Genomic DNA, 8,905 nt, shown 5'->3' with positions numbered 1-8,905 from the left:
ATAGGGAACAAGGAATAGGGACAGGGAACAAGGAATAGGGAATGGGGACAGAGAACAGGAACAGGGAACAGGGAAGGGATTCCTGCACAGCAATGACTGGGTTGGGATGGATCCAGGTGCTCCCAGCTCAGGGATCCCATCCAGGGGCTCTGAGAGGAGCCTCTGGAAAAGCCCAAGCCTCTGGAAGGGTTCATTCCTTTGTCCTCTGAGAATCCCAGAATTCCAGGTCAGAAGGGCCTTAAAACTCATCTCATTCCAGCCTGGCCATCGCAGGGACACTTCCATGAACAGATTCCAGCCTGGCCTTGGGCACTGCCAGGGATCCAGGGGCAGCCATGGCTGCTCTGGGAATTCCATCCCTGCCTCTCCCCACCCTCCCAGCCAGGAATTCCCAATTCCCAATGTCCCATCCATCCCTGCCCTCTGGCAGTGGGAGCCATTCCCTGTGTCCTGTCCCTGCCTCCCTTGTCCCCAGCCCCTCTCCAGCTCTCCTGGAGCCCCTTCAGGCCCGGAGCTCTCCCTGGAGCCTTCTCTGGATTCAGGTCCTGTTTCCACCATGGAAAACCACAGGAATTCTGTGGGATCCAGGGGCTGCAGGCTCTGTGGAGCTTTGAGGCAGCACCTCACTACTTCCAGAGCCCCGGGAAGCACTCGATTCCCAATTCCTCATTCCTGATTCCCCATTCCCCATTCCTCATTCCTGATTCCTCATTCCCCATTCCCCATTCCCATCTAATCTTTAACCAGAGGCGTTTCCAGCGGGGTTTTGTTGGTTCATTGCTCTCCTGCCTCATTAATTTTTCCCTCCCTCTCCAGCCGTTCCCGGTGTCCCGGGGCTTTTCCTGGAGCTGCCTCACCCCGGAGCTGGCAGAGGTAGGGCCGGGGTGGGAGGGAATCCCTCAATTCCAGGGGCTGGGAAAAGGGGTTCTTTGGGAATGGCTCTGTGGCGCACCCAAGGACTGGATCCCGCTGGGAATCTGGGATGGCTGGAGCAGCTGGAATGGCAGCCCAGGGTGCTGCAGAGGCTCCGGGAGCTCTCGGGATCTCGGGAATCCAGAACTTTGGATTCCTCTGGATCCTGGTGGGATCGAGCTGAGGCAGCACCTGGAGCAGGAGCTCCCTTCCCTCTTTTCCTGCTCTGGGTGGGAGGGAAGGAGGGATCACGGAGTTTTCCCTTGATTTCCCAGAGTGCCAGCGCCAGGATCGGGTAAGAGCCGGAGTCAGGACATTCCATGGGACTGGGAAAGGGGATCCAGCTGGGATCCCGTGTTCCTCCACTTCCCGGGATCCTGCATCCTGGGATCCTGAGGTGATCCCGAGGTGATCCCACATCCCTCTGGATCTGTTGGAATTCCCGTCCCTCTGGGAAGCGGGATCAGCCTTGTCTCACTGCTCCCTTGGGATCCCAGCTCCCCATCCCGCTGGGATGCAATTCCCTGTGGGATTTGGGATTTGGGGTTGGACCCCGTGCTGCATCCCAGGAATTCTCATCCCCTCCAGGCCATCCTGATCCTGGAATCGCCGCGGGAGCAGCGCCATTCCCGCGGGATGCGGCCGGGAGGGCTTTGAGGCGCCGTCCTGTGGAAGCTGAGCTGGAAAACCCCGGGAATTCCATCCGGAGCCGGCCATGCCGGGCCCCACGGCCCGGCTGCTCCGCGCCCACCAGGTGCCCGAGGTCAGCGGGAATTCCCTCCCTGATCCCGGGATCAGCGGGATTTGGGATTTGGGATGTGACATACGGGAACAGCAGCGGGGTCACCCCAAGGGTGGCACAGCTGTGTCCTGACTCCAGAATTTTGGGAATGCTCCCCATCCTTTTCCATTCCCATTTCCCATTCCTGTCCCCATTCCCATTTCCATTCCTACCCCCAATTCCCATTCCCATTCCCAATATTCCCATTCCCGTCCCTGTGCCTGTTCCCATTTCCATTCCCATTCCCATCCCCACCCCCAATTTCCATTCCCATTATTCCCATTCCCATCCCTGTCCGTGTTCCCATTCCCTGTTCCCAACCCCATTCCCATCATTCCCATCCCCATTATTCCCATGATTCCCATGATTCCCATTTCCATTCCCATGATTCCCATCATCCCCATCATTCCCGTTATTCCCAGAGTTACCGGGAGCCGGGAATCCTCTCCGGGTACCGCCCTCCCCGGAGCTCAGCCTGCGAGTGCCTGCTCAGCCTCTTTGGGATGAACAACGAGACCCTCAACATCTGGACACACCTGGTGCCCGCCGGGTGAGTGCCCGCGGCCCCGGCACAGCTGGGCACACCTGGGGGTGCCCCTCAACACCTGGGCACACCTGGGGGTGCCTCTTAACACCTGGGCACACCTGGTGGGTGCCCTCAGCCCCTGGGCACACCTGGGCTCATCTGGTGGGTAACCCTTAACACCTGGCACTCCTGGGCACCCCTGGTCATCCCTGGGCACCTCTGGTGAGTGCTCCTTAACATCTGGGCACACCTGGTGGGTGCCCTCAGCCCCTGGCACACACCTGGGCACACCTGGCACACCCCTGGACACCCCTGGGCACACCTGGGCACACCTGGGCACACCTGGGCACACCTGGTGGCTGCCCTCAGCTCCTGGACACACCTGGCACACACCTGGCACACCTGGGCACACACCTGGGCACACACCTGGGCACACACCTGAGCACACCCTCCGAGTGCCCACCATGCCCGGCACTGACCGCTCTCCCCCCCGGCTCCTTCCCCAGGTATTTCCTGTGGCTGCTCCTGTCCCGGCTGGGCGGTTCCGGCTCGGAGGCCGGGGCGGGGCCGTTCCTGGCCTACCTGGGCACGTGCGCGCTGTACCCGCTGGCCTCGAGCGCCGCGCACGCCCTGGGCGCGCTGGGCGGGCGCGGGCGGCACCGCGCGTTCTGCTGCGACTACGCCGCGCTCAGCATCTACGGGCTGGGTCAGCGCCACGGGACACGGGGATTACAGGGGGTTCCTGGGGTCTGGGGATCACGGGGGCATCGTGGGATTTGGGGATTACAGGGGGTTCCTGGGGTCTGGGGATTATTGGGGGGATTTGTGGGATCTGGGGATTATGGGGGATTTGTGGGATGTGGGGATACAGGGGGCATTTGTGGGATGTGGGGATTACAGGGGCTGCGAGGGGTCTGGGGATCACGGGGGAATCGTGGGATTTGGGGATTATTGGGGGGGGTTGTGGGATGTGGGGATTATTGGGTGTTTATGGGATTTGGGAATTGCAGGGGGTTCGTGGGATGTGGGGATTATTGGGGGGATTTGTGGGATTTGGCAATTCCGGGGGTTTGTGGGATCTGGGGAATTCCTGGGGGTTTGTGGGATCTGGGAATGCCAGGGGGGGGGGGGGATTTGGGAATTCCTGGGGGTTTGTGGGATTTGGGAATTACAGGTGGTTTATGGGATGTGGGGATTATGGGGGGATTGATGGGATGCGTGGAAATCCGGGGTTGGGGGGGATTGATAGAATTTGGGAGTTACGGGGGGTTTGTGGGATTTCAGGAATTGCGGGGGGATTGATGGGATTCGGGGAATGCCGGGGGTTTTGGGGGATGTGGGGATTATGGGGGAGTTTATGGGATCTGGGGATGATGGGGGGGGGGGGTTGGTGGGATTTGGGAGTTCCGAGGGATTGCGGGATGCGGGAAATCCAGGGAGATTTGTGGGATTTGGGAATTCTGGGGGGGTTTGTGGGATTTGGGGGATGCCAGGGGGTTTGTGGGATTTGGGAGTTCCAGGGGGATTTATGTGATGTGGGGATTATGAGGGGATTGATGGGATTTGGGAAATGACGGGGGACTGATGGGATTTGAGCAATTCTGGGGAGTTTATGGGATTTGGGGAATGCTGGGGGGTTTGTGGGATTTGGGAAATCTGGGGGAGATTGATGAGATTTCGGGAATTTGGGAGGTCAGGAGGAGCTGGGATAGGCCAGATTTACGGGATTTTGGGAATTTAGCCTGGATTTATGGGACGCCACATCCAGAGGGGAGGTTTGAGGCTTGGGGGAAATTCCTGCTCTTCCTTCTCCTCATCCCTGCACTCCAGAGCTCGGGAATGGCCTGGAGCAGCTCCGGCCACAAATAATTTGGGACAGACCTGGGATTTGGAATAATGGGAATGAGGAAAAATCCCCCCCAGCTGGAGGAGCCTCACTGGGAGCACGAGGCAATTCCAGGACATTCCCACAGCCCTCTGGAATGCTGCCTGTTCCGGAGATTCCCGGCCCTTCCCAATGTTCCAACCCGGAGCTCAGAGCTGAGCCCAGGAGGAGGAGGAGGAGGAGGAATTCCAGGAGAATTCCAGGGAATTCCAGGATTTGGAGCTGACAGCCCCGCTGTGCTTCCAGGCTCGGCGCTGGCCTATTCCGCCTATGTTTTCCCTCTGGAATGGGTCGGGAGCACATTCCATGATTTCTACGTTCCCGTGGCCGTGCTCAACTCCGTGCTCAGCACTGGCCTGTCCTGCTATTCCAGGTAGGATCCAGCGGGAATTTGGGATGAGGGGTTTGCTCACGGGCTGGGCTGGATGGGAGGCGGGGAAGGGGAGAGAGGGAATTTTTCTGTTGGGAAATGAGGAGAATTCGCCGATGAAAATGTGGAGCAACTGGAGGAGCTTCAATTTTTGGGAAGTTCCAAAGGGGATTTGTGGAATCCTGAAATGGTTTGTACTGGGAGGGAAACTTGGAGATGATCCAGGTTCGTTATCCCAGAGAAGCTATCCCAGAGTCCGCCGTCCTGGAGAAAATGTGGAATTCCCTGTGTATCCCATGTAGAATTCCTGGTGTTCCCTGGGATATCCCACGTGGAATTCCCTGTGTTTCCCTGTGTATCGCATGTGGAATTCCCTGTGTTTCCCTGTGTATCCCATGTGGAATTCCCTGTGTATCCCAGTGTATCCCACACAGAATTCCCGGTGTTTCCCAGGTTTCTGGAGGCGGAGCGGCCCCACCTGAGCAAAGCTTTCCGAACTTTGGCCTTCGTGTATCCCTACATTTTCGACAGCATCCCAGTTTTCTACAGGGTGTGTATCCCACAAAATCCTGGGAAATTTCAGCTGCCTGGAATTCTTTGGGAAAACAGGCCCAGCTCGGGGTTTGAAAGGCAAACAAACTCCGGCAGGAAAAGGCCCTGGGATATTTTTTCCTGCTCTCATTGCCGGCGAATTCCTCCCGCTTCAAAGGGCTGGAAAATTCCTGCCTTGGGAAGCTGGGAGGGATTAAACTTTTCCAGGGATTGAACTGGAGCAGGGTGGGAATTTGGGCCGGCAGGAATGGAGGTGATGGGAGTGGGGAACTGGGAATGGCTCCTTGGGATTGATGGATCAATCCCGCTTTTTTTCTGGGAAGCAGGGTTGGAGTGGGGCTGAGGGGAGTGGGGAACTGGGAATGGCTCCTTTGGGATGGATGGAGGGAGGGATGGATGGATGGATGATGGATGGAGCCATGGATGGATGGAACCATGGATGGATGGATGGATGGATGGATGGATGGATGGATGGATGGATGGAAGGAACCATGGATGGAGGGATGGAGGGAGGGATAGAGGGATGGAGGGAGGGATGGATGAATGGATGGATGGAACCATGGATGGATGGATGGGACCATGGAGGGATGGATGATGGATGGATGGAGCCATGGATGGAGCCATGGATGGATGGATGGATGATGGAGGGATGGAGCCATGGATGGATGGATGGATGGAACCATGGATGGATGGAACCATGGATGGATGGATGGATGGCTCCCGTTTTTGCCGGCAGCTGTCCCGGAGCTGCTCCGAGGCCTCGCTCCCGCTGCATTCCCGGCACAGCCTCTGCGCCCTCCTCACCTTCCTGAGCTTCACCTCCCGCCTGCCCGAGCGCCTGGCGCCGGGGAGCTTCGACTTCATCGGTGAGCATTGCTGGGAATGCCGGGAATAAACCCTGGGAATGAACCCCAGGAATGCTGGGAATTAACCCAGGGAATGCCAGGAATGACCCCAGGGGAATGCCAGGAATAACCCCATGGGGTCCCAGGGGTGAACCCAGGGAATGCCGGGAATAAACCCCATGGAATCCAGGGAATAAATTCCTCGGAGCCACAGATGTTGGGAATAGGAATTACACGGAGGATAAAACCCTAGGAAATGGGAATAGGATTTTGTATAATGATAAAACTCCAGCAATCAGGAGCAGGAATTTGTGGGATAAATATTCCCACAAATACGGAGCGTGCTGAGCATGAGTCAGTCCTGGAATCCTGGAATTCCGGGATGTTTTGGATGGGCAGGGCCACCTCCCACTATCCCAGAGCTCTCCAAGCCCTCGGAGCATTCTGGGGACGTGGAATCCACCTGGCCCAGCCGAACACCCCTGGAATTTCCATGGAATTCTCAGAGAGTTTTCTGTTGCAGGGCACAGCCACCAGGTTTTCCACATCTGCGGGATCCTGGGAACGCTCTTCCAGCTGGAAGCCGTCTCCATGGACATGGCGGAGCGGCGGGGCCGCCTCCCGCTTCCCTCTTCCCTGGAAACCTTTGGATCCCTGGGAATGGGGGCGGCCGCCAGCCTGGCCATCCTCGGGGTCTGCTTCCGCCGCCTCCGCCCGGAGCCTCCTTCCCGGGAAAAATCCCACTAAATCAGGGATTGCCTCGGATTTCCAGGAGCAGTCCCATTCCAGAGGTGTCCATGGGGCAATTGGATAGTCTGGAAATATTTCTTTGGGAATTTCCCAAGGGAAAACCACACCGGTTTTATCCGTGGATGGGTTGGGAAAAGTTTCCCATACCGTTGTTATCCACAGGGAAAGCGTCAAACAATCAGGATTTCATCCCTGAAAAGGGAGGGAAGCGCTCCTGCTTCCCATAGAATCCGGGATCCCTCAGGTCTGCCTTGGAAAATAATCCAGGGAATGTTGGCATCGCCAGCTGGGAGATTCTTGGTGAAGCCAAGCACTCCCTAATTCCCCATTTCCCCTGGGATGTGGAAATCCTTTGGAATTCCAAGCCTTGCACTCAGCCCAAGTGCCTGGGAAGGTGGGATGGAGGGGCTGGAGTTTCCCTCCCAGTTTAATTCCCACCGGCTCCACTCTTTATCCGGGAGAAGGGATTCCAGGAGAGAGCCCCAGTGGGATGTTCCTGCAGGAAAGCCCTGCCAGGGTCTCATTCCAGGAAATCCTGAGAAGTTCACTGCCGTGGGAATTCCAAGTTTCCACAGGGAGCGGGGGAGGAGATGAAATTAAGGAATTGAGGAATTCCATCCTGGATCCTGGGATTTGGGGTGGGAGTCGGGAGAGCTCCACACCCCAACCTCCCGGGATCCCGCATCCTTTAGGGAAAGGTTTTGAATGTTTTGGGAATGAGATCCATGGGGAGATGCTGGGAGAAAAGCAGGATTTGGGACAGCTCAAGGGTTAAAAGCAGCCTGGAATTTTAAAGAATTCCCAGGATTTTCCCTCTGCTGTTCCTTGTTTTCCTTCCCTGCTGCTCCTGGATTTTGCAGGAGGAGCCTGGAGCTCCAGGCTTTTCCAAGATCCAGGTTTTCCTCTTGGATTTCCCTGCAGGAACATGGCACACGCTTTGTTCTTTGGGAATATTTTCCTGGATAATCCCACGGGTCTTCCATTAATTTCCTTTAATTGCCTTTGCCGAGGTCTGACTGCTGCACTTTGGGAGCTGCTGGAATTTGGGATATCACAATAAAATCTGGGATGAACGGGTTAAATACGGGAAAAATCAATCCTTGGGAACGCTGAGCGGGATTTTCGGAATATTTATAAGCACTGGAATTGTTTTTCCAAAGGTTTTTAAAATATTAATATAAATCACTGATTTTATTCTGCTTAATAATAAAAATATTCCTGGGAAATCGAATTCCTTTGGAGATCATTGCTGATAATTCCAGAGTTTATTTACTTTGGGGGCTGCTGTGACCGGGGAGGAATCCAGCTGGGATTGGAGAGCCCGGAAAAACATCGGGAATCATCCCAGGATTATTCCAGGTCATTCAACTTTTGAACTGAAATCCTCCCATCCTCTCCAGTGCCGGGAATTTTGGGAAAACTGCATTCCAAAGGGGATGGAATGCCAGAATTCCACAGAATCCTCTGGCTGAACCCATGGAATGGGCGATGCTGGATCTTGGAGCAGGGAGAGGATTTTTCCTGCTTTTTACCAAAGATCTCTGGATTTTCCTCAATTCCCTTCCCAGGAGAAATGAAAACTCCGTGTCCAGTTGTTCCAAGGAAATAAACTGGGATATTTATTTGTGGAATGTTGATCCACACCAAGTGCCAAAGGAATTGGGGATGAAATTCCAGCAAACCTCCCTCACCCCTCCTAAGCCATGAGGATTTGGAAAAGCTGGAAAAAAGCAGGATCTTCGGGCTCCTCCAGGTGATTTTATCCTTTTTTTTTTTCTTTAAATATCCTCGAAGCCTTGTGGAAACATTCAGGACTTTGGACTAAAAATGGGAATTCCCTGGAATTTAAAAGAAATTGAATCCCTCTCCCCAGTTCCCCATTGGAATCCATTCCCCCATTCCCTGGGAAGGAAGTTTGCTTTTCCCTGGACTTGCTCTGCAGGATTTTTCCCACATGTCCCAGCACCACATTTCCACGGTTATTTTCCACCACGGATCATTTCCCACAGGTTGGGAATTAACTCATTTCCATCAGGTTGGGAATTAACTCGTTTCCTACAGGGTGGGAATTATTTCCAACAGGTTGGGAATTAACTCATTTCCAACAGATTGAGAATTCACTCATTTCCATTGGGTTGGGAATTAACTAGTTTTCCACACGTTGGGAATTAACCTGTTTCCACAGTTTGGGAATTATTTCCAACAGGTTGGGAATTCACTCATTTTCCAACAGATTGGGAATTCACTCATTTCCATCAGGTTGGGAATGAACTGAGTGACTGAT

At 55.0% G+C, this 8,905-nt stretch overlaps 1 protein-coding gene across 1 annotated transcript; it reads left to right on the top strand.

Annotated features, from left to right (window-relative positions):
* The first annotated feature begins 1,504 nt into the window (after positions 1-1,504).
* Positions 1,505-7,846, top strand: PAQR5 (progestin and adipoQ receptor family member 5). The gene is made up of 7 exons (XM_077185391.1): positions 1,505-1,675; positions 2,116-2,243; positions 2,726-2,925; positions 4,351-4,477; positions 4,928-5,024; positions 5,763-5,892; positions 6,395-7,846. Exons 1-7 carry the CDS (start codon positions 1,628-1,630, stop codon positions 6,616-6,618), a joined length of 954 nt encoding a protein of 317 aa, XP_077041506.1. The 5' UTR covers positions 1,505-1,627; the 3' UTR covers positions 6,619-7,846.
* The last annotated feature ends 1,059 nt before the right edge of the window (positions 7,847-8,905 follow it).

The sequence above is a fragment of the Agelaius phoeniceus genome, chromosome 13, assembly GCF_051311805.1.
Source record: "Agelaius phoeniceus isolate bAgePho1 chromosome 13, bAgePho1.hap1, whole genome shotgun sequence".
NCBI lineage: Eukaryota > Metazoa > Chordata > Aves > Passeriformes > Icteridae > Agelaius > Agelaius phoeniceus.
Note: the sequence above shows the minus strand (reverse complement) of the source record. Positions and strands in the feature narration are given on the sequence as shown.